At 41.8% G+C, this 26,796-nt stretch overlaps 1 protein-coding gene across 1 annotated transcript in view; it reads left to right on the top strand.

Annotated features, from left to right (window-relative positions):
• The window catches only part of LOC141110112 (alcohol dehydrogenase 1-like), a 46,140-nt gene extending 21,854 nt beyond the window's left edge, over positions 1 to 24,286 (top strand). Inside the window, exons 6-9 of the mRNA XM_073601331.1 lie at positions 7,402 to 7,662; positions 17,924 to 18,059; positions 21,052 to 21,190; positions 24,106 to 24,286. Coding sequence (XP_073457432.1) covers positions 7,402 to 7,662; positions 17,924 to 18,059; positions 21,052 to 21,190; positions 24,106 to 24,130 — 561 coding nt within the window. The 3' untranslated portion in view covers positions 24,131 to 24,286. The remainder of the gene's footprint in view (positions 1 to 7,401; positions 7,663 to 17,923; positions 18,060 to 21,051; positions 21,191 to 24,105) is intronic.
• Positions 24,287 to 26,796: the final 2,510 nt, after the last annotated feature.

The raw sequence follows: 26,796 nt of genomic DNA, 5'->3' as shown, positions 1-26,796 counted from the left end.
TATTGACAGAAAAACACAGAATTGCTGACATTTTTGCAGATTTATTAAAAAAGAAAAACTGAAATATCACATGGTCCTAAGTATTCAGACCGTTTGCTCAGTATTTAGTAAAAGCACCCTTTTGATCTAATACAGCCATTAGTCTTTTTGGGAAAGATGCAACAAGTTTTTCACACCTAGATTTGGGGATCCTCTGCCATTCCTCCTTGCAGATCCTCTCCAGTTCTGTCAGGTTGGATGGTAAACGTTGGTGGACAGCCATTTTTAGGTCTCTCCAGAGATGCTCAATTGGGTTTAAGTCAGAGCTCTGGCTGGGCCATTCAAGAACAGTCGTGGAGTTGTTGTGAAGCCACTCCTTCGTTATTTTAGCTGTGTGCTTAGGGTCATTGTCTTGTTGGAAGATAAACCTTCGGCCCAGTCTGAGGTCCTGAGCGCTCGGGAGAAGGTTTTCGTCCAGGATATCCATGTACTTGGCCGCATTCATCTCTTCCTCGATTGCAAACAGTCCTCCTGTCCCTGCAGCTGAAAAACACCCCCACAACATGATGCTGCCACCACCATGCTTCACTGTTGGGACTGTATTGGACAGGTGATGAGCAGTGCCTGGTTTTCTCCACACATACCGCTTAGAATTAAGGCCAAAAAGTTCTATCTTGGTCTCATCAGACCAGAGAATCTTATTTCTCACCATCTTGGAGTCCTTCAGGTGTTTTTTAGCAAACTCCATGCACGCTTTCATGTGTCTTGCACTGAGGAGAGGCTTCCGTCGGACCACTTTGCCATAAAGCCCCAACTAGTGGAAGGCTGCAGTGATGGTTGACCTTCTACAACTTTCTCCCATCTCCCGACTGCATCTCTGCAGCTCAGCCACAGTGATCTTTGGGTTCTTCTTTACCTCTCCCACCAAGGCTCTTCTCCCCCGATAGCTCAGTTTGGCCGGACGGCCAGCTCTAGGAAGGGTTCTGGTCATCCCAAACGTCTTCCATTTAAGGATTATGAAAGCCACTGTGCTCTTAGGAACCTTAAGTGCAGCAGAATTTTTTTTTTAACCTTGGCCTGATCTGTGCCTTGCCACAATTCTGTCTCTGAGCTCTTCAGGCAGTTTCTTTGACCTCACGATTCTCATTGCTCTGACATGCACTGTGAGCTGTAAGGTCTTATATAGACAGGTGTGTGGCTTTCCTAATCAAGTCCAATCAGTATAATCAAACACAGCTAAGCTCAAATGAAGGTGTAGAACCATCTCAAGGATGATCAGAAGAAATGGACAGCACTTGAGTTAAATATATGAGTGTCACAGCAAAGGGTCTGAATACTTAGGACCATGTGATATTTCAGTTTTTCTTTTTTAATAAATCTGCAAAAATATCAACAATTCTGTGTTTTTCTGCCAATGTGGGGTGCTGTGTGTACATTAATGAGGAAAAAAATGAACTTAAATGATTTTAACAAATGGCTGCAATATAACAAAGAGTGAAAAATTTAAGGGGGTCTGAATACTTTCTGTCCCCACTGTATGCCAACTCACTAAGTCAGTGCAGTCCCTTGCTGCATAGTATTAATACAAAAGCAAAACGGTGACTAGAATACCAGTCAGAGGGAAGCTGCTTTCACAGGACACATGTCAGGGCACATTACAGTTTGGCCCTGCTTCTTCCTCACAGTAGAGTCTGGTTACAGGCTCCATGGCTATGCTGAGGATCAGCCAATCCAAGCTGCTAAAATGTACTCTTCTGGCTCAGCAGCAATTGTAGAAACTTGATAGAGGAAAAAAGGATTTTGATAAAAGTATTAAAAGTCAAAGAACTGGGTTTGCTTCTCTCAGTGGAGAAAATGTGTCCATTTTTGTAGGACACCAGCAGAAAAACTAAAGCATGCTGGGGGTAAGATGGGATATATTAGGCTTTCTTACAGTTTTGTTTTCCAATATCCAATCTCCTGAAGGCAGCTGTATAACCCAGTATCTCAGAAGTATTTCACCCTGTGTCCCTTAATGATTGATTAATAAATATTATTAAATCTTTAAACCAACACACCAATGTTATTTTTTGCAGTGTTTTCATTGACATCATTAACATTCTCCCTACTAGCACCTGCACAGTGTATGCTACATTCAAGCCCTTTAAAGCTCTTAAATGATTGGTGTCATAGCTAATCACACATACAGCACCATGGCAACTGCAGATACTAAAGCTCGCCATACATGTGTAAATTAGAGAAACCAATTGATTCTTCCATCCATGCTAAACTGCACAGATAGAGGTATCTCCGCTGCCAGCTAATGTATTTCAATCTGATTGAATGCAGGCACTGTTTGGGTTAAATATTTCTGACCCCCTCTTTTGGCAAAAGTCAAATGAAAGATTTACTTTTGTTGAGTGGAGGGGTGCAGTCAGGGCCACCCACAATTTGAATTTCAGCTGATTCAGCAGGAATTGTCTGTAATGATCAACGTCCTTTTTTGCAAAAAGATAATAGTGATCAGTGCCACTTTAAAGAGACTTTATCAGTACAGAGTGCAAGTGCAAGGGCCCAGTGGCGTAGCGTGGGGGGGTGCGGAGGGGGTCGTGGCCCCCGGGCGCGACATTTAGGGGGGTGAAATTTTGCGCCAGTGTGTGTCACTACTGGCTGCCTCCTCCTAATTTTAATTTCCTGTGTCCCCCACGCTCCTGCCGCCATGTTCAGTGTCCGGCGCCGTGTGATTGGGCGTATGGGGGTCATGTGCGGCATGGGCTGTCCTGTCCATGATCGCGGATTCCCCTGAAGTCCCGCCTCCACACATGACCCCCATATGCCCAATCACAGTGTGCTGGACACTGAACAAGGTGGCCAGAGCGCGGGGGAGACAAGCAATGAAAAATGTGAGCCGCCGCGGCCCTGGCTTCTCCTCCTCCTATCCGCTGGAGTCCAGACCGATGTAGGACAAAAAAGAGATAATGAACATGGACTGGGGAGGGGGAGAGAGAGAGAGAAGCACAGCATATGTAGTGTCAGTATAGGAATACTGTAGGCAGGACAGTATAGCTGTCAGTGTAGTGTAGTGGTCAGTGTAGTGGTCATTGTAGTGTAGTAGACAGTATAGTGGACACTGTAGTATAGTGGACAGTGTAGTATAGTGGTTAGTGTAGTGTAGTGGACAGTATAGTGGTCAGTGTAGTGTAGTGGTCAGTGTAGAAAAAACACAAAGAGAGAGGCGCCTCTGAGTGTAGACGTAAAAACAGTTTATTCACAAATCACATGTATAGGCAACTCACATTTCAGAAGTCATCAATAGGCATGTGTGTTAAAAAACATACATCAAGGAAGTAGCCATCAGATCCGTCAGGGGCTCTTCCTGTGGATATTGTGGATATGAGAGGAAGTATATAGGTATACACACATGCTAATACAGTGGGTATGGAACAAGTAATTATTGGTGGTTATGCATAAGTATATGGCATACCTCTACCACACACAAGTAAGATACAATTTGTATGAAATATGTATAGAGATAATGTAGAAGATATAAAAAATCTATATATGTAAATATAAAAGACTTCTAAATGAATGTCTAATCTTGATATTAAAAAATACTTATTTTAATTTAAAATTTTTAAAATAAGTTTTTTTTTATATTTACATATATAGATTTTTTATATCTTCTACATTATATCTATACATATTTCATACAAATTGTATCTTTCTTATCCACCAATAATTACTTGTTCCATACCCACTGTATTAGCATGTATGTATACCTATATACTTCCTCTCATATCCACAATATCCACAACATATGTTGGTTTTTGTTTTATCCAACCTTCCCCTTTTTATTGTAGTGTAGTGTAGTGTACAGTGTAGTGGTCAGTGTAGTGTACAGTGTAGTGGTCAGTGTAGTGTACAGTGTAGTGGTCAGTATAGTAGTCAGCGTAGTGGACAGTATAGTATAGTGGTCAGTGTAGTATAGTGGTCAGTGTAGTGTATAGTATAGTGGTTAGTGTAGTGTACAGTATAGTGGTCAGTGTAGTGTACTGGTCAGTATAGTGTAGTGTACAGTAGAGTGGTCAGCATAGTGTAGTGGTCAGTATAGTGGACACTGTAATATAGTGGACAGTGTAGTGTAGTGGTCAGTGTACTGGTCAGTATAGTGTAGTGGACAGTATAGTGGTCAGTGTAGTGGTCAGTGTACAGTGTAGTATAGTAGTCAATGTAGTGTAGTGAACAGTATAGTGGTCAGTGTAGTGTAGTGGTCAGTGTACAGTGTAGTGGACAGTATAGTAGTCAGTGTAGTGTAGTGGTCAGTGTACAGTGTGGTGTAGTGGACAGTATAGTGGTCAGTGTAGTGTAGTGGACAGTATAGTGGTCAGTGTAGTGTAGTGGTCAGTGTGTAGTGTAGTGGACAGTATAGTAATCAGTGTAGTGTAGTGGACAGTATAGTGGTCAGTGTAGTGTGGTGGACAGTATAGTGGTCAGTGTAGTGTAGTGGTCAGTGTACAGTGTAGTGTAGTGGACAGTATAGTGGTCAGTTTAGTCCACAGATTAGGGTACGCATATTTTCTTCTATATTTCTCTGATAAAGACATGCAAATATTTAATATTTATGGTGCCATGCTGTGTGTAATTGTGTATTGTGATTCAGTCAATTTCAGCCAGTTGCTGAGTTCATGGTTTTTGACCAGGAATGGTTTCCATCAGTCCTTTGTGATGATGTCTTTATGCAATTAGGAACAACTGTTTTTTTCTATAACTTTTCTGATTTGCATGTCTTTTCAAGGTCAGTGACTCAGAAAGCATTACACCTAATGGGTCAGCATGACAGGTAGTCAACTAATATGTTCAGAGGGAAGTCAGCAATGTCAACTCATATATTTAATACCCTTGACCTTGTATTCTCCCATCTCTGCAACCCTGGCAACCTCACCAACACCCCCTTTCCTCTATCTGATCACAACCTCATTACTTTCACTGTATCCTTGCCTCCAACCACCCATCCCTCCAAGCAGCAAACAATTACTTGTAGAAACCTTCGCCACTTTAACCCTTCTCTTCTCTATTCTGCTACTGACCACCTATATGACATAATCTCTCCCCTGTCCTGTCCTGACCTGGCCACCTCTGTCTACAACAGTTCACTTTCATCATCACTAGATGCACTTGCTCCTCTAACCACACACAGAATCAGGCCCTGACCGTTACAACCCTGGCAAACTGACAAAACTAGAAATCTCAAGAGACATTGCCATGCTCTTGAATGACTGTGGCATAAAACCAAATGCCTGCAAGACTTCACCTTATATAAATCTGCCCTTCTAAAATACAATTCATGCCTCCATGCTGCCAAACAAGCCTACTTTGTCTCTCTTATTAATTCCTAGTCATCCAGTCCCCGTCGGCTCTCTCAACCTTTAACTCTCTGCTTCGTCCACCACCCCCTCTACCCACTAACTCACTCACTGCCCAAGAGATTGCCAATCACTTCAAAGACAAGATTGATGCAATTTGTGAGGACATCTCCACTGTGTGTATGTCTTCCCCACCCAACATACCTTGCCTAGCAGCACATTCAACACTCTCCTCTTTTGAATTGGCTACTACAGAAGAGGTTACAAAAATTTTCTCGGATGCCCACCTAACCAATTGTCCCTTGGATCCTGTCCCCTCACAACTACTACGGTCACCCTCTTCTTCTATCCTATGCTCCCTCACACACATCTTCAATCTCTCCCTCTCTAATGGCATTTTCCCCTCCCCTCTAAAACATGCGCAGATCACTCCCATTCTTAAAAAGCCCTCACTGGACCCTACCGACCTGAACAACTTAAGACCCATCTCATTGCTCCCATTCACCTCTAAACTTCTAGAACGCTTAGTCTACAACCGTCTTAGCTCCTACCTCAATGAAAATAACCTTCTTGACCCCTTACAGTCTGGCTTTCGCTCGCAGCACTCCACAGAAACTGCCTTACTAAAACTCACTAACGATTTACTAACTGCTAAAACCAACAGCCAGTACTCCATACTCCTACTACTTGACCTCTCTGCGGCCTTTGATACTGTTGACCACCCGCTCCTTCTCAATAAACTACATTCCCTTGGACTCCGAGATTCTGCTCTATCCTGGTTCTCTGACTATTTATCACAGCGCTCCTTCAGTGTCACCTACAACTCTGTCTCCTCCTCTCCATTGCCCCTTTTTGTGGGGGTCCCCCAAGGCTCGGTTCTTGGACCCCTTCTCTTCTCTATCTACACCTCCTCCCTTGGTCACTTAATAACTGCCCACGGCTTCCAATACCACTTATACGCTGATGACACCCAAATCTATCTGTCTACTCCTCACCTCACTCCTTCAATCTCCTCTCGCATTACTAACTTACTAACTTACATATCAGCATGGATGTTGCACCACTTCCTTAATCTAAATCTCTCTAAAACTGAGCTATTAATATTCCCCCCTGCCCGTGCCCCCCTCCATGACTTTTCCATCAAAATCAACAATGCAACCATCAGTCCCTCCCCTCACGCCAGGGTACTAGGTGTAATCCTAGACTCTGACTTGTCATTTCAGCCTCAAATCCAATCGTTGTCAAAAGTCTGTAGAATTCACCTCCGTAACATCTCTAAATTTCGCCCCTTTTTAACAAATGAAACCACCAAGCTCCTCATTCACTCCCTTGTTATCTCTCGCCTTGACTATTGCAACTCCCTTTTCATTGGCTTACCTCTCCATAGGCTATCCCCTCTTCAGTCTATCATGAATGCTGCTGCCAGACTTATCCACCTTACCAACCGCTCAGTGTCTGCCAACCCTCTACTCCAATCCCTACACTGGCTCCCAATCACCCAGCGAATTAAATTCAAAATTCTAACCACAACATACAAAGCCATTCACAACTCTGCCCCGAGCTACATCACTAATCTTGTCTCCAAATATCACCCAAATCGACCTCTCCGCTCTTCTCAAGACCTCCTGCTTTCAAGCTCTCTCATCTCCTCCTCCCATGCTCATCTCCAGGATTTCTCCAGAGCCTCACCCATCCTCTGGCACTCACTACCTCCATCTATCCGGCTATCCCCTACTCTTGCTACCTTCAGGCGATCCCTGAAAACTCATCTCTTCAGGAAAGCCTATCACGTCTCCAACTAATCTCCTACCACTTCCACCAGCTCATTCCCCACAGTTACAACCTTTTGTACCACCTGCCCCACCCTAGTAGATTGTAAGCTCTTCTGAGCAGGTCCCTCTTAATCCTCTTGTATTTTATTGTATTATAACTGTATTGTCTCCCTTTTATATTGTAAAGTGCTGCGTAAACTGTTGGCGCTATATAAATCCTGAATAATAATAATAATAATAATTCTGTCATCAGAGGTTTACTTTAACCAAGATCTAATACATCAAAAACATGTTTGTTTAACCAACAGGTGCAGCCTGGTACTACTTGTGCTGTATTTGGATTGGGTGCCATTGGACTGTCAGCCATTATTGGATGCAAAGTTTCTGGAGCATCAAGAATTATTGCTATAGATATAAACAGCAGCAAGTTTGAAAAGGCAAAGCTGTATGGAGCCACTGACTGCATCAATCCTAAGGATTACAGCAAACCAATCCAGGAGGTGGTAAAGGAAATGACAGGAGAAGGAGTACATTATTCCATTGAATGCATTGGCAATACTGATGTAATGGTATGTAATTGTAAATATATGACCATGAAACAGCTTAATCTAGTTAGACATGGTGTAAATGTTCATTCTATATAATAACAACAAAGGACTACAGACAATATTATAGATATTACCAGCAGCTTGAAGAAATCCCCTTTAAGTTTTATTGCAGATAGAAAGTCCTCACATGATGGCTTCATTTTTACCAGCATGAAACAGAGAACTGTGGGGGGGGGGGGGGGTTGAAGCTGGCCTCAGGGATCAAAACATCCATTGGGCAGGGTGAGGGGCATGCCCATCAGCGGCAGCGCAAACATAAAGCGCACATGCTAAAAAAACACACAACAATATACTAGCGCTAAAATAGTGGGAACAGTCAAAATATGGGAAAAAAATCAGTAGATCAGGGTCTATACCTCGTGCAGCTGGAAAAAAACCATGACTGGTGGAAATGGATCAGACAGTACAAAACAGAAAACACCAGCGCTCAAAGAGTTAAAAAGGCAGTCCACAGTTCATAAAAAATGATTTAAAAAGTGAATACGTTTATTCAAAGAGATGGCAAATAATGGCAAATAATAAAAAAAGCAGTTTTATTCACTTGCAGTTAAAATAAGAAAAGAGGGGGTGGCTTACTTAATCTCCGACAGTCCACTGAGCAACAAGGAGTTGTACTGAACACTCTTAAAAACTGTTCGCCCATAATGGAGGGATGGGGGGAGAGAGGGATCAGTAGCTGGAAGATAACTCAGCCGTCTGTAATACTGCTGGGTTCGGGTGTAATCCCAGGAGAGCCTGCTCACACACGTGCCACTGACGATCCAGCACGTAAGGGTGTAAGGGGGTGGACACTGCAGCTGCACATGGCGGGATGAAGCAGAGGAGCTCCGTCTCACGAGTGTCGGTGATGTAAGTCCAGCTGAGACACTGACTCAAGGAAGGGGAAGACCTGGCGTGACTGGGATGGATCAGCTGAGGGATCGCTCCTAAGCACGCAGTCTGGTCCGATGCTGCCCCAATGTTAGTGGATCAGCTCCTTCGCATACAGTGTACTCCGATGCTGTGGCAGTGTTAGTGGATCGGCTCCATCATATGCAGCACAGTCCCATGTAATGGCATATAGTATGGGAATGTATAGCTTGCTGGAGAGTTGAGGCTGGCACGCTGGAGAGGCTGTGCAGAGCTGTACAACACTGTCAGAGGTTGCCAGGGGGTGGGAGTCAAAAACTAGATGATTATAAAGACTTCGTAAATAATCCAACGATAATGTAAATTTTGCCTTGACGACACGTTTCGCTCACCAGCGCTTTGTCATAGTCAAGGAAAAAAGGCAACTGAGGGGGTTTAAATAATCTAAATTATACAGAGCTGAGGGGTGGGATAAAACTAACGACTGACATTAACCCCTCATTGCTCAGAGGATACTAGTGTCATACATTCGACACCTGCCTACTAAACCATATAAATACAAAAAAAAGGGGGGGGATCCAACAACCTATAATTAAAATAGAAGTAAAAACACATGATAAAAAGGCACTATATAAAACTTTATGTTTCTAGTTCTTCATTTAACCCTTTAGGGACAAGTGAGTCAAACATATATATCTAGAACACCTCCCTTTTACATAAAAGGGAAAATCTCTCGTTTGTAGTAAGTGTTCCTTTAGGAATAGTTTCCATCACAAAGACCTCCAGACATTTAATATCTTTATTGTGAAAACGTTTAAAATGCGGGGGAACACTATGTTCGTCGCAACCCTTGGCAATAAATCTGCGATGGTCTCCTATTCTCGCACATAGTGCGTGAATGGTACGACCCACATAAAAGAGGCCACACGGACACCGCAGGGCATAGACCACAAAATCAGTAGAACATGTAATGAACTGCCTGATTTCATATTTCTTCCCTAAATTGGTAGTGATAATCCCGTGGGTAATGAATTGGCAGGTTAGGCATCCTCTTTTTTTGCACTGGAAAATGCCTTTCCTGTCATTAAAATAGGACCTGATATCCAAGGAGGATCTAGTTGGCTTGTTTAATATTTTACTTGGTGCCAATAAATTTTTTATAGTGCGAGCTCTCCGGAAGGTAACCTGAGGTACCTCTGGTAATTCTGGGGCTAAGCGTTGGTCTAACAATAAAATATTGTAGTGTTTTTTTATTATTCTGGAGACAGATTTAAATTTATCATTGTAGGTTGAAACGAACCTCACTGTATGGTTTTTGTTTGATTCCTTTCCAAACGCTTTCCTTATGGGGGAAGGTTCATGTTGAACCGAAAAGCTTCATTACTTAGCTCACATGGATATTTTTTTTCTTTAAACTTTTTTTGTCATCAGAGCCCCTTGTTTTATCCTCCACTCTTAAACAGTTTTGTCTTAATCTATTAAATTGTCCTCTAGGAATGTTACTTTTCCAAGTGGGATGATGACTTCTGAAATGGAGGTAAGAATTGCCACTAGTGCGCTTTATGTGGTTTTTAGTAATGATCTTATTTTAATCATGGGACAATACTAAATCCAAGAATACAAGTTCGTGGGGGTCCAAAACAAAAGATAAACCAAGGGGGTTAGCGTTGCAATGGGCCAAAAAGGAGGGGAACAGCTCAGGGTCCCCGCTCCATATGACAATTACATCATCAATGTACTGTCCGAAATACACGATGTGTTCAGTGAATGGATTGTTGGCCCAAATGTTGTCCTCCTCCCAAAGGCCCATGGTAAGGTTGGCATACACCGGGGCAAAATTCGCCCCCATAGCTGTACCTCTATGTAAGTAAATAAAACTGCTCACCAAAAACAAAATAATTCAGTTTTAAACAAAATTCAGTGGCCTGGTTTAAAAATTGTGATTTGTAACAAATTAAAATCTCAGCTTTTAGACAAAAAGTGTTGTATAGCCTTCAGGCCCACTTCGTGAGGTATAGATGTATAGTGGGAGGTGACATCAAGAGATGCCCACCAATATCCCTCCTCCAATGTATAATGTTGAAGGGCTTCAATCACAACGAGCCACAGAGAAAGAAGCTGATATTCAGGAGTTTAGTACCTCCTGCTTATTTCCCAAGTGGAAAAAAGTTTTAAATAAAAATGTAAAAAAGAATGAAGATAATCTGATCCTTAAAAAAACAAATAAATTAGAACACGATCTTTTTGATTATGGGAATGGCCAAGTATTTGATTGGAGACGCCCCAAACACGATGATACTATTACAACAATACATAAAAACTACAAATGAATCCAAATCCAAGGATAATAAACAGAATAAATGTAAACAGAATAGACCTAAATATCCACCACCTGCACAGATAGTCACTGATCGACCCTCACTTTAAACCTGATTTGAGTTCCACGATTTCCACCAGTTCAGTGTCGAACGCGGCCAATTTGAGTAAGGATACACCAACCATTACCATTCTAGATCTCACCCCCTCCACATCCTCCTCTTCCCTGCAAGCACCACTAATCCCATCTAGTATGTTGCACGACACAGATCTGGTCTCACCCCCGATCAATCAACCTCAAGTATCATATAATATACCAACCTGTAATAGGTATAGTCATCTATCTCGACTATATTTTATTAGGAGCTAGGCCCAAATCCAAAGAAAATACCGATGATTGCCCTTCACAGGACTCAAACAGCCGGACAACGTCTTCCAGTAGTCAAAATTTTTAGATAGTGCCTCCAAAGGGAGCCCACAAAGAAAAAAGAAAACTAGAAGAAGACGAAGAGGAGGAACCATCAGGAAGAACCAACAAAAAAGAAAGGTCAGAAATAACACAGGAATCAGTACAATAAAAATATACAATCTGTCCTCTCATATCCTGACACCCTCTAAAGAACTATTGCTCCAAAAGGGTTTGGGTTTCTTCCCTTCAATAGGGCCAAATAAATTTGGCCTATTCAAGAACTTACACCAATTCATATGCTCCCTGACATTAATACGCCACTACGCTCCGAATCCCCAAGCTAGTCACAAAGCTACGACTGATAATAAATCTATTTTGGCTCCCTTACCAGAGACTTTATCCTCCACTGAACTTGACGAAGAGGCGTTACAAATCCTCGAGGATTTATGGGCTGAGGGCCACACAGAGGGTTATGTCCCATCTTCTGGTTTGGAACCCCCTGTTACACATACTCCATTTAGACCTAAATCAACATTTTTCCCAATCAATTCTAAAGGCCCTTATACAGAAACATATTATCAAGCCGTGATAAAGATTTTTGCCACTTTGTGATACACCCAATACTCAGAAACATCATAATCTGAGTAAAGCAGAGCAGCTGTCGCTACAAAACTTAATAGCCAGCACAGACATCTCCATCAGGCAGGCTGATAAGGGAGACAGCCCTGTAGTACAAACTCGTGTGGACTATATTAAAGAAGCCAGCAGGCTGCTGGCTGATACCGACGTATCTGAAATTACGGACTGATCCTTTACCAGAGTTCCAGTTGGAACTCAGGACTTTGGTACAAGAGGCATGGGAAAACGTGGTGCTCACCAAGAAAGAAGGACAATTTATGTTGCCATCAGAGTGTAGCACCCCGTATTTCTACCACCTGCCTAAGGTTCACAAATCATTAGTCAACCCACCAGGAAGACCAATTGTGGACAGCACTAATAGTTTTTTAAATGGTTTATCGAAGTATATTGATTTGTGTTTACAAACTCTGGTGAGTCAATTACCCTCGTATATTAAGGACTCAAATGAAGTGATCAAAGCCCTTCAACATTATACATGGGAGGAGGGATATTGGTGGGCATCTCTTGATGTCACCTCACTCTATACATCTATACCCCACGAAGTCGGCCTGAAGGCTATATAAAACTTTTTGTCTAAAAGCGGAGATTTTAATTCGTTACAATCACAATTTTTAATCCAGGCCACTGAATTTTGTTTAAAACGGAATTATTTTTGTTTTTGGTGAGCAGTTTTATTTACAACGTAGGGGTACAGCTATGGGGGCGAATTTTGCCCCGGTGTATGCCAACCTTACCATGGGCCTTTGGGAGGAGGACAGCATTTGGGCCAACAATCCATTCACTTAACACATCGTGTATTTCGGATGGTACATTGATGATGTGATTCTCATATGGAGCGGGGGCCCTGAGCTGTTTCCCTCCTTTTTGGCCCATTGCAATGCTAACCCCCTTGGTTTATCTTTTACGCACGTTTTGGACCCCCACAAACTTGTATTCTTGGATTTAGTATTGTCCCATGATCAAAATAAGATCATTACTAAAAACCACATAAAGCCCACTAGTGGCAATTCTTAACTCCATTTCAGAAGTTGTCATCATCCCACTTGTAAAAGTAACATTCCTAGAGGACAATTTAATAGATTAAGACAAAACTGTTTGAGAGTGGAGGATTATATAGAACAAGGGGCTCTGATGACAAAACAGTTTAAAGAAAAAGAATATCCATGTGAGCTAATGAAGCTTTTCGGTCCAACATGAACCCTCCCCCCCATAAGGAAAGCGTTTTGGAAAGGAATCAAACAAAAACCATACAATGAGGTTTGTTTCAACCTCCAATGATAAATTTAAATCTGTCTCCAGAATAATAAAAAAACACTACAATATTTTATTGTTAGACCAATGCTTAGCTCCAGAATTACCAGAGGTACCTCAGGTTAGCTTCTATAAAAAATTTATTGGCACTGAGTAAAATATCAAACAAACCCACTAGATCCCCCTTGGATATCAGGTCCTATTTTAATGACAGGAAAGGCATTTTCCAGTGCAAGAAAAGAGGATGCCTAACCTGCCAATTCATTACCCATGGGACCAAGATTATCACTACCAATTTAGGGAAGAATTATGAAATCAGGCAGTTCATTACATGTTCTACTGATTTTGTGGTCCATGTCCTGCGGTGCCCATGTGGCCTCTTTTATGTGGGTTGTACCATTCGCGCACTACGTGCGAGAATAGGAGACCATTGCAGATTTATTGCCAAGGGTTGCGACGAACATAGCGTTCCCCGGCATTTTAAATGTTTTCACAATAAAGATATTAAATATCTGGAGGTCTTTGTGATAGAAACTATTCCTAAAGGAACATTTACTACAAACGAGAGATTTTCCCTTTTATGTAAAAGGGAGGTGTTCTGGATATATATGTTTGACTCACTTGCCCCTAAAGGGTTAAATGAAGAACTAGAAACATGCAGTTTTACATAGTACCTTTTTATCATGTGTTTGTACTTCTATTTTAATTATAGGTTGTTGGATCCCCCCTTTTTTTTGTATTTATATTGTTTAGTAGGCAGGTGTTGAATTTATGACACTATTATCCTCTGAGCAATGAGGGGTTAATATCAGTGGTTAGTTTTATCCCACCCCTCAGCTCGGTATGGATGTAACCGCCCATTTAGATTATTTAAACCCCCTCAGTTGCCTTTTTCCTTGACTATGACAAAGCACTGGTGTGCGAAACGTGTCGTCAAGGCAAAATTTACATTATCATTGTTTTATTTACAAAGTCTTTATAATCATCTAGTTTTTGACTCCCACCCCCTGGCAACTTCTGACAGTGTTGTACAGCTCTGCACAGCCTCTCCAGCGTGCCAGCCTCAACTCTCCAGCAAGCTATACATTCCCATAGTATATGCCATTACATGGGACTGTGCTGCATATGATGGAGCCGATCCACTAACCCTGCCACAGCATCGGAACACACTGTATGTGAAGGAGCTAATCCACTAACATTGGGGCAGCATCGGACCAGACTGCGTGCTTAGGAGCGATCCCTCAGCTGATCCATCCCAGTCACGCCAGGTCTTCCCCTTCCTTGAGTCAGTGTCTCAGCTGGACTGACGTCACCGACACTCATGAGACGGAGCTCCTCTGCTTCATCCCGCCGTGTGCGGCTGCAGTGTCCACCCCCTTACACGCTGGTTGGTTGGCGGCACGTGTGTGAGCAGGCTCTCCTGGGATTACACCCGAACCCAGCAGTATTACTGACAGCTGAGTTATCTTCCAGCTACTGATCCCTCTCTCCCCTCCTCCCTCCATTGTGGAGGAACAGTTTTTGAGTGTTCAGTACAACTCCTCGTTGCTCAGTGGACTGCCGGAGATTAAGTAAGCCACCCCCTCTTTTCTTATCTTAACCGCAAGTGAATAAGACCGCTTTTTTTTATTATTTGCCATTATTTGCCATCTCTTTGAATAAACGTATTCATTTTTTAAATAATTTTTTATGAACTGTGGACTGCCTTTTTAACCCTTTGAGCGCTGGTGTTTTCTACTATAAAGCGCACATGCATGCAGCCTTCAGCAATGGATGACAGGAGGAAAAGAACAATGGTTGTCCCTTACAGAGCTCTTTTGGAACCAGAAGCCTTCAAACAGTTCAAGAGGCTCAAGCAGTGACTGTGTTGAAATGAATGGCCCATATCATAAATCCTTAATGGCTGTCTATAAGTATACTTAAGCCAACGTTAATTAACATGTACAGTAATAAAACTTGTCTTCTTTATTACAAAAAAAAGCTTTGCAGTAGGAGCCTTGGGCCTGTCATTGTGTAATGCCTTAGTTCACCTAACAGAAAATGATCCTTCAGATCTGTTCTGCCTTAAATTACATCTCCCAGTGCTATAATGGTACTTAAAGTATAACTAAACCACCATATTGTTTTCAGGCAGAGAAGCTGCCATCTTAGCGTCTGTTTGATCTGTAACTTCCATGGTGTTGCACATGTGATTTGTTATGACATCAGCCATTTGATGGTTTGAAAATTCGCTTGAGAGCACAAGCAAATGTGACAGTTAGCATACCTAGCATGCCAGGAACTGTTTTTTGAAACTGTTAAATCAATGAGTTTAGTTCTGATTTAATTGAAACTTAATTGAAATAATGCTAAATAGGCCGTGCCTATTTTCCGCAGCGGTTTGCCCACAGTTTTCTCGCCAGCCAGTGGTGACCCAGGCTGGAAAGGGGTTAAGGCTGTGCTTTGCTGCTCCCAGGCTTTTTGGTCCCAGCCTATCTGCCCGGTATTATAAAAGGGGGAAGGCTGAGGTTTAGGGTTCGTTCCCTGATGTGATTGCTGCAGAGGTGGAGGCACCGGGATTACAGAGATCTGCTAGTTCTGGGGAATGCCTTACATGGACTACTGCATTATGAAGGTATGCCTGGGCAGCCTGCTAGGGATAGTTAGGGACATTCTAAAGTTCTTGTTCATGTTGGACTATACTATGTAGATGATTCAAGTGAAAGTTGCATCAACTATTCTAAGCCCAGTCTGAAGTTTCTTAAAGGGGTGCATGATGGCTCCTGGCATATGCTAGGACTAGGGCCAGTAAAGCACATGTGGGGTATGAATCAAAGTCACTACAAAAGGCAAGACAAGCAGAAGGAGAAATGCCAAGTGCTAGTGTAAGGTGCATTGCAGCAAGTTGTGTGGTACCTGGTGTAGGTGATGGGTCCTGCAGTAGTGAAGGGGTCTGTGATCTGGCTCCCTCCCAAACGGTCAATTTCCTACAGCAATCAGGACTGAGCCCCATAGCCTAGTCGCATGGTATGGGAAGGAAGGAGTTAACAAGTGCATGTGTGAGGTCCGTGGTATGTGCACAGCAGGACCCCATTCTGTCACTGAGAAGTGGCAGAAGTACGCTGGACTGGTGGAGAGGGCACGGGGTCAGCGGTGTCCCTCCTAAATGCCACATACATCAAGCTAAGGTGTATAGTGACACCGGGCAGCAATTTCAGAGGAACCCTGTAATTTTATTATTGCACACAGTGACATGGCTCATCTCTAAGTCAAGGAACTGCCTTAATGTTTGATTCTCACGTGACCGCGTGATGAGCACGATCATGGCGAAAGGTGTTCTCGCGTTTAAGGCAAGTGCCCCCGCCCACAACTGCATGCATGGCTGTAGGAGAAAAAAAAGAGATCTCCTTTATCATTGTCTTTTATGATCTGCTTCAATAATATTTTTAACATTTCATTGTTATACTTATTCTGTTAAAACAAACCTAAGAAATGTGAGGGCGGCTACTGCTGACCTTGTTATAAATATGCTAGTTGCCTGGCTGTTATGCTGACCCAACTGGCTTTCACAAATGTCATTATCTGATTAAATGTTCTGGAATATTTACATGTGTAGCACTACCCCCCGCAGGAGTTGCTGATGTTCGGGCCCCCACTGCTACACAGTCACTTAGCATTTCCTTCATTCACTCATACACAGAAATCAGTCCTTGGATGGTTTTGATGTTTTATTAGGGGATGATAACTTGGATGGGGTAGGGAATTATGGGATGCACAACTTGAAAAATGTCCAGAACACAGAACAAACGGGACAATTTCCTCCTTATTTAGTCGAAGACCCTCTTCTTTCTTCCTCCTGCACAAACTTGGTTAACTATACACAACACCTACTGATCACTCTGGTGGAATTAACTGTCTTGTCAATTCAGCAACAGCCCATTACAGGCTAGGAACATCCCGTCGCTGTGTGGATAATTTAGTACATTGTGGAGTGAACAGAAAGCCCTTCTGCCTTCCTGTAGACACTGAGCCCTGTTCTACCACTGCAGAAGACTCCCAGCCCACCTGCCTGCTACAAGCCCACCTAGCTGCAAGACAGCACTGTTAAAAGTGACAGTCTCTCTCCCCTTGTCCCTGCACCGTGCTGATCTACTCGCTGTCTCTGCTTGCTCTCTCCAGCATGCATCCCTCCAACTACCTCTTGGGGTGGGATCCTTCCAGGCCAGCTATCCAGAGCTCCAACCCTCAAGGGCCAAAACAGCCTCTCCTCAGCACTGCTTCTCCATCTTCCACCGACTCCCCTGCTGGCATGGCTCATGTCTATTTAATGGCTTCCTCACTCTCCTGCCAGAACCAGACCTGGGGATTGGCTGTAAGTCCATAAATATTCAAGGCAACCCCTACTAGCTTCCACCCACTATCTTCTAGAATGTTCTCTAACGTTCTAGAAACAGGGGGAGGCACCAGAGAGCTGCCAGGATGAGTCATCCAGCCCTGGCCTCTAATATCCCTGACCAGATTCAGTGACTCAGGTTTGTCCCTGGGCCAGATAAATGCTTTTTCCTACACTCACTTCTAGTAGCACAAACTAGAGGGTGCTACACCAGTATTGAAGAAAGAGGGTCAACATGACAGGTAGTACCTTTAAAAGAAATGGGCAGTAATAGAAGCCTCCATGTTCTAATGACAGATCTCCCTTAAAACCAGACTATAACTGTTTAACATTTATTTCGCAAGTACTGACATATTTTTTCTGATTTCATTTTCCCTTTGAATTAGAAAGCAGCACTGGAGTGTACTCATCCAGGATATGGAACCAGTGTGGTAATAGGTGTAGCTGCCTATGATGCAACGCTTACGTTTCCTCCTTTGCTTCTCCTCACAGGACGCACGTGGAAAAGCTCTCTATACGGAGGTACATTTTACTATAAAAAGCTAATGAAATGTCTGCTTCTCTTTTACGTTGTTGAAGTACTGTGATGACACTTTAATATATAATTGAATATCATGTTTTCTTTAAAGCCCAACCCTGGGAAACATGAAAAATCTTCCTTGCAGATGGGCTGTCCCGCATTGCAAGTGTTAACTACTCGTTTAGTTCTGGGGGCCTAGAAAAGAAGATTTAAAGGCATAGTTCTATGCATCTGCTATGCAGATAAGGGATGTCTGTGGTGAAAACAAGCTGTTCAGTTTTGACCAGAATTAAACAATACCCTTGTTATAGGTGTAAGCCAAGAACCTGATCTGAAACTTCCCAGTGAGTTGCTAGGACATTGCTAAGAGAGGCTTGGCTATTACTGGTCATGGCCACCATCACAGGAGTAAGCTTTTTCTCAAACCCACTGACATGCATTTTCCCCTGATGCAGTAGCTCTGAGATCAGAGCTTGAGAGCTCACTCCTGTGATGGCGGATGTAAAAAGTAATAGCCGGGCCTCGCTTAGCAACGTCTTGGGAATTTTCAGCTCCGGAAAGAATCTGGACTGCGTTTTTGTGGTGTGAACCAGCCCTAAAGCATTTTGGGTTTTTTTGTTTAACATTTAGGCTGGATTCACATCTGTGTCTTTTTGGGTGAGACATTTTCTAATGAAAACAATGAAAGCGTATAAAAAAGACATGTCAATGCATGTTGTAACATGCTTTAAAGCACAGCATTGCATGACAACATGCTTTTGCAAAGCACATCAGCAAGTGTTGACATGTATTATGGCACACCTTGATGTGCATTGCAACACACATTAAAAAACATCAACATGATTTTGATGTGTTTCCATTGAATACAATGGGAAAGGCATCAGGCAAAAATGTACCAAAATGCTAAGGCTCTATTCACACTTTGCGACTCCAAAGTCATGCGACTTTGCATTGCAACTTTGATGCCACTCTGGCTGTTGACTTTTACAGCACAACTGTCGCATTGATAACATTAAGATGCTACTTTCATGCGACTTTTGAGACTATACATTGCAGTCTATGGCACTCAAACCCCCTGAGAGTTGCATCAAAGTTGTGCAGAAACCTTTTTAAACTCACTGTAACTTTAAGTCTCATAGATTTGAACAGCTTCCATTGAAACACATTAGCTGTTACTTGCCATTCAACTTCAACTATTATTATTATTATTATTATTATTAACTTTATGTGTCCAAAGTCCCATAACAAGTCAAACAATTGTGAATGGAGCCTAAATGGGCCTTTGATGATTAAACAAGGTGTAGTACCTAAGGTGGCAGGCACAGAAGTATGAGGTTTTTTTTTTAAAGTTTAACCACTTAAGGACTGCCCTGTGTACATATACTGCCCCAGGGCGGCCCTTTAGTGCAAAATCACGCACCTGTACATTTTTTTTCCAGGTCTGGGTCACGCACGCATGCCGCCAGCGACCCGCTCCCACTGTGATTAGACACTGCGGGAGCCAATCAGCGGGTCTGGTGGATCTCTGTCTTCTTACAGTACAAGCACCCTCCACACAGTTAGAAAGCACCCCCTAGGGACACATTTAACCCTTTTATTGCCCCTGATGTTAACCCCTTCCCTACCAGTGTCATTAGTACAGTGCATATTTTTAGCACTGATCACTGTATTAGGGTCACTGGTCCCCAAAAAAGTGTCAAAAGTGTCACTTATTGTCCACTGATTTGTCCGCTGCAATGTTGCAGTCCAGCTATAAGTCACTGATTTCCGCCATTACTAGTAAAAAAAAAAAAGCAAAAATTCCATAAAAATATCCCATAGTTTGTAGACGCTTTAGCTTTTGCGCAAACCAATCAATATACACTTATTGGGATTTTTTTACCAAAAATATGTAGCAGAATATATATTGGCCTAAATTGATGAAGAAATTAGATTTTTGACATTTTTTATTTGGTATGTTTTATAGCAGAAAGTAAAAAAATATTGTTTTTTTTTTTTAAATTGTCTGTCTTTTTTTGTTTATAGCGTATAAAATAAAAACGGCAGAGGTGATCAAATAACACTGAATGAAAGCTCTATTTGTGGGAAATAAAAAACATTAATTTTATTTGGGTACAGCCTTGCACGACCACGCAATTGTCAGTTAAAGTAACGCAGTGCCGTATCGCAAAAAATGGCCTGGTCATGAAGGGGATAAAACCTTCTGGGGCTGAAGTGGTTAAAGCCTTGTTTTCACATTTGGTATAGAATATCAATACAATAGCAAACTGCAAAAAAAACTGTATTTAGTGGCATCTGCATTGTAGTGATAATTAAAGAAAAAGCTCATGCACTTTTTTTTTTTTATATGCAAAAATGCATGTAAAACGTACTAAAAATGCGTGGCATGCATACATATAGGTATGAAAGAGGCTACAGTACAGCTTACCAGTCCTGCAAGCCTGAAATAATCATGAGCCTGAGCGCGAAAGATAACATACAGTATAATTTATTCATTGAGGATGCATGGAGACACTGTGTAGATGCTAACAGCTTCAATTTATATTTACATATTGTCTAATTTATGTTTCATTCTTAATTTTACATGTGGCTTTTTTTCCAATTTTTTATAGGCTGATTTTTAATATTCACTTAGTTAAATCTTGCTGCATGCAGTGACTACTGTAAGGACAGTGTGTGAAAAATTGAATGTTTACCCTCATATTCATCTCAACGCAAGGGCTGGAAGACTGGTTTGCCATTATTGCCTGTGGCTAGAGCTATTCTTAGCTTGTTTTAAGTGGAGAGTAGGAATCAGGGTGCCAAGTTGCAAGGTTGACAGACACTTTCCTAAACAGGCCATGAAATGCAGGAAGATTTCTTGTGAGCATAGAATGGGGTTGTGATTTTTCTATTGAAAATGCTCTTGTCCTTTAAAATACTGTAGTCTTCTACTGTCATTCCTAATCAATACATTTACCTGATGTCTCTGACTTTCTCTCTTCCATTTTTTAGGTTTTAAAAGTATGGACTCTGCCCCCCAGTTGGTTTCTGACTACATTGCAGGAAAATTTGACTTGGATGGTTTGGTGACTCATACTTTGCCTTTTACTAAAATAAATGAAGGTTTTGAGCTTCTGAGATCTGGCAAAAGGTGGGTATTTGTATTAATAAAGAAAGATTATAGTTTTGTTTTTTTAGCAATTTTTTTTCAAAGTTGCTAATGATCCCTAACTGCAAAATCTAAGGTCAACTAATCTGGCTTCTCTCCGAATCTTCTTTAACTCTGAATCTGGCATGACTGACCATTCTGTGGTACTCCAGACTTTCTCCTCCTTAGGAAACAAAGTTCTTGCACCTTCTTGGATTTCCTCCTACGTTCTGGATAAACTCTCAAGCCCCCCCCCCCCCCCCCCACCTTTCACTCTCTTCTTTTAGTGTACTAAAAGCTTGTACTCTCTGACCCCTTATCTTCTTTATCTATATAATGCTGATCGAATAATTTCTATTCAAATATCACTTTATGTTGATGATTCTTAAATCTCTAAGTTCCTTGTCTCAGTTTTCTCCATTCTTGTGTTCTTTCCATTCCATGTGCTGTCTATGGTGTCATACCCATGTAGCACCCTCTAGCTAGTGTGCTAATGTGTATAGTTAGCAGTTAGTGTAGGTAAATTGGTTTGGCTGAGAGCCAGGCCTGGGTTGAATCTGTATCATGGTTGAGTGGCTCAGGCAGGCTGGATGACTCAGCAAGCAGCATCTCTGGTGCCTCCCCCTGTTTTCTGGAACCTTGGAGAAGCTTCCAGATGTAGTGGGTGGAGGCTTAGATGAGCTGTTTGGCATATTTATGAGGTTCTTGACCAATCCTCAGCAAAAAGGGGTTGGAAGGCAGTATGCACTTCATAAATAGGCATGAGTCATGCCAGCAGGGGCAGTTGGGTGGAAGATGGTGAGAGGACAGCAGGAGCAGGTCAGCACGATCTCCTGAGAAGTCAGCCAGGTGGGCTGGTGAGTGTTCAGTCTGGAAGGACTGTGGAGAGAGTTTCAGTCTGGGAGGACTGTGGTGAAGTTAGCCAGGAGGGCTTTTGAAAGGGGCAGCTGCAGTCAGGTGGGCTCACAGTGCCTTAAGAGGTGGTGCTGGGATCAGTGACCACAGAGAGGAAGTGCTGGGAAAGTGCAAGCTGTGTCTCCCTATCTTCAAGTATAGGGGCTGCGAGTCCCTGCCTGTAATGGGCCTTAGCTACTAAAGTGAGTGCTGGAGGAAGCAGTGGGGTGTATATAGACTGTATATAGGAAAAGTTGTCCCTGAGGTTTGTTTGAAGTTAAGTGGGCATCCAATAATTTACCCAATCTCTTCCGGGTTCTAATCCCTCAATAGATAACAGGGACAGGGTACTGGACTGTTTTCTGGCTCTGGGGTGACTGTGGGGATTGAGTGTGCCTGGTTGAGCAGGGTGGGGGCATCCCAGTTACTCCCACCCTTGAGGGGGTGCACTGCATCCAGTTACGTCAATAAACATCATATGGATAATAAAGAATTATGAGTTATTACCTATTTTCCGATATTTTTCACATATCTTGTCTCAGGATATTTGAGATACATACAAAGGCTCTAGAGTGTCCAGCGGGAAACTGGACTAATTGGAATGCAGCCGCATAGGCTGATGTCTAAACAATTTTGCCTCTCCTTGACAGTGTACTTTTAAAACTTGTATGCATATTGTTAATCAATTTGAATTACCTTTTCCCTGGTGAGATCATGAAAAATACTTATGATATTACGTGCAAATATGATGCTTTTTGGCTGTATAAAGACACAGGGCCAAGTAAATATTAGGACTGGCTGAACAATAATGTCAATCCTTTGGTAGGTAAAACAACTCTCATACATATATTTTAAAGGGGAACTAAAATCTGGAAGCTGTTCCCAAAGAAAAGTAGGTTGAGGGTAGCCAATCATTCCCCATTTGTCTCAAGAAGGCTTATAATTGGTGGAGGGATCAATGATTATGTGAGCCACACCAAAGTCATATAAAAACTTGTAGTTTATTGAATTAAAAGGGAAACGCTTGATCAAACAAGTGCCAGAGATGTGTATTAACATCAGCTAACCTTCATGAGTGCTCCACTGAGAGCCGCCCCGGATGTGTCTAGATGGATGGCGGGTTGCAGCGATGGTAAGGGCAGTTGGACTGGATGGTGACGCAACTGAGAGGAGCTGATCTGCCACTGTATGTGACCACAATAGTCCAGAACCGAGGGGTGCCGGTGATAAGCCGTAGCTCAATGGGAGAAGCTGCCCACATCCAGCTAGTAAGCCTTCTTGAGACAAATGTTGTGGATTTAAGTGCTCCTAGGAACTCTTGCTGCTTTTTATATGTTATACTCTCCCATGAGTACTTCCCAGCAGCTATGATCCACAAGACTGATATTGACCTCTGTTCTTCACATAACAACTGTTGCTCTTTAGGCGGCACCTGCTTTCTTTTTTGCCGAATCATTCCCTATTACTAACCTACTATGCCTTGCTTTGCACTATGTTTCTGTTCAGAGGTAGCCTTTTTGTTATAGGTAGGGCTTTGCTTCCTTTCCCCATGTCAGAGCCTTCAACATGGACAACAGTGAACAGCACAGTGCTGACATCACCAAATTTCACTCCAAATCTTCTAAAACTAGCAGTGAAAGGCAGTTTTCTAAGATTCACACTGTAGACATACAGCTATTAGTCTGAAGACATAAAAGTGCCCAGGCACACACATATACCAGGAAGTGAGCTGCTATTTTTCAAAATTGAGGGCAAAAGGTACAGTTTTAAAGAGTACTGCTTAGGTACGATACCATGTCGCTTATAGCATACCAAATCTTCACTTTTTTTGAGTTCAAGTCTACTTTAACTGTATATATCAATGAAGAAAAAGGCTTAAACTTTAAGATGCAACACTAATAATATGTTTATTATTTTTATAAATTTTTACTTATTTAATATATTGTATTATTATTCAATAATAATACAATATATTAGTATTCAATGCACAAAATTTTAATTTTTTTTTTTTTTTTTTCTTAAAGCATTCGCACAATCTTATTGTTCTAAACTGAAGACTTTCGTTGGACAAGTGTTACTCAAGATATTATTATGCATCAGTCACAAAAAATTATTTGCTATCATGTAATCTAATTTAAATAAATTTTTAAAATGAACTAATTTGGTACAACAAAAAATAAAGAGTTCACATATTGTTCAAAATTATTTCAGTATCGTATAATATTGTATCAATGGTAAGCAGATGGATGTCTGTTTATAAAATGTGTGTGATTACTTTTTATTTTTAATGGATTTTTATTGTTGTTGGAGAATGCAGTGTTATAACATCAATAATTCTTATTCATATCGTTGACTCTACTAGAGGCTAATCGCCAAAGGTAAAAATGTCAACACATTGACACGACATATGGCAGCAATCTACGTTGAGTTGTATAGTTATAATATAATAAAGCATTAACAAAACAATCTCATCCAACACATTTGGGGAGGGGGGTCTAGATTAGGATAGAAAAAGAAAAAAAAAAAAAAAGGGCAGGGGAGGGGGGGAATAAATGGCGCCCAATAGGGGAGACGGCCAAGCCACCATTCCTAGTTTATTATTATAGAGGAGGAATGGTTTTGTATCTGTGCCTTTACATATATAGAACTATACATAAGCTTTTAGCTAACTAATAATTCATGTTATCTAGCCCAAGACAGTGTGCCAGTCATGAAGGGGAGCCCAGGTCTATTGACTCATAAAGGATAAGAGTATAGGAGATTCAAGAAACTACACCCATGGGGTCTATAACTCCCTAAACTTAGAATCATTTTCATTAGCTGAGGCTACCATCTCTTCCATGCATATGGTGTGGTTCACTTCTGCAACCCATTCCCGTATTGTTGGTATTTCTGATGATTTCCAATATCTTGGTATCAGAGCTCTACATGCCGCCAGCAAAAATCTAAATATTTCCTTTTTGATAGACGTAATTGATCCTGGAATCAAAGATAAGAGGGCAACCTCTGGGGTCTCTGGCCAGTTCTTACCAGTGATCAAGTGGCTCAGACGGAATATGGCGGACCAGTATGATTTTATTGCCGGGCAAAACCACAATATGTGTAGATGTGTACCACCAGGATTGCCACATCTCCAACATAGCTCTGGTATAGAGGGATTGATTTTATTTAATAGTGCCGGGCAGCGATACCATCTGGTTATGATTTTATAGTTTATTTCTTGCGAGTGGGAAGCAAAGGTTGACTTAAATATAAGAAAAAATACTTTATCCTATTCCTCAGCAAATGTAATGCCTAGTTCTCACACCCAGTCTCGGATATAAAAGGGACAGTGAGGAAATGTATGAGCCAGGAGGATTCCGTATATTTTGGAAAGGGTATGTAAACATTTTGGTCAGACAGACTCAGCTCCCTAGACATGTCATACCATGGATGTAGTTGGAAATAGTGAAGCCAGTCTCCTCGTCCAACGCTAGATGGAGAGCTAGGCTCACTCAGAGGATTCAAGCCCTTCAAGGTGATTGCATATAAGATAGGAGCTGGTTGTGGTGGTTGCTAGCATAAGAAACCGTTATTGCACTGCCCTGGGGAAAAACTGGATTCCCCAAAATCAGGGTAAGAGGCCCCGGGCGCAAAGATATACTATATGAAGCAATAGCCTTATCCCGGCATATAAAAGCGAGGAAAGCAGGAGTGTTAGCTGTGAGGAAGGCGGCTGCTCCGTTGGAAGCAGCCATGGAAGAGAGGTTAATGGTACTGGTGATAAATTCGACTCAAGAGTGACCCACAGCTTGAAAGGACCATGATTGAACCAATTTGTGTAGTAGTACTGCTCTATAGTATAGTTCCAGGTGAGGCAGACCTACTCCCCCAGTGTCTCTCCTCCTTACCAGGAATCATACCGAAGTCTTGCTGAAGCTCTCGACCAAATAAACGTAAGTAATATGGAACGGGCAGATCGGAAAAATAAACATGTGATCCTAATCTGAATATTTTGAAAAATATAGAGGAATCTAAAGAGGATGTCCCTCTTAAAGAGGGACATCTTTCGCAACCAGGAATGACGCATTGATGACCATCTCTTAAAACGCTGCTGCATGTTATTCAGGAGCGGACAGTAATTTAACTCATATAATTTTTGAAGTTGCACAGGTATTTGAACTCCTAGATATTTTATAGAGTGCTGCGCCCACTGAAATAGAAATGTATTTGCCGGAAGTGATATCTAAACAATATGATTTAATCGCATTAATTTTAAAATTACTTAAAGTGCCAAATAGTTCAATTTCCTTTAATAGTGAGGGAAAATCTATTATTGGATTGGTAATATGAAGCAAAGGATCATCCGCAAATAAACGAATCTTGTATTGTTTACCAGTGATGTAGACGCCTTATATTGAATTATTGGAGCACAAAGCGACAGCAATGTGTTCCATTGCCAATACAAACAGAATCAGTGAAAGAGGACATCCTTGACGGGTCCCATTAGATATATGAACTGGGTCCAAGAGTAAACCGTTTACCCTAATCCGAGCTGTAGGATTAAAGGGCCATTATTTTATGGATAAAACCCAGGGATAAGCCAATATGTTCCAATGTTGCTTTAAAAAATGCCCAGTCTAAGCGATCATACACTTTTCCGCGTCAATTGAGAGAAGACAAAGAGGGATCTTCCATAATCGACAATGAGAGACAAGGAAAATTATTTTAATAGT

This window comes from Aquarana catesbeiana, linkage group LG01 (assembly GCF_042186555.1).
Source record: "Aquarana catesbeiana isolate 2022-GZ linkage group LG01, ASM4218655v1, whole genome shotgun sequence".
NCBI classification, from domain to species: Eukaryota; Metazoa; Chordata; class Amphibia; order Anura; family Ranidae; genus Aquarana; species Aquarana catesbeiana.
This window is presented reverse-complemented; position numbering and strand designations above follow the sequence as displayed.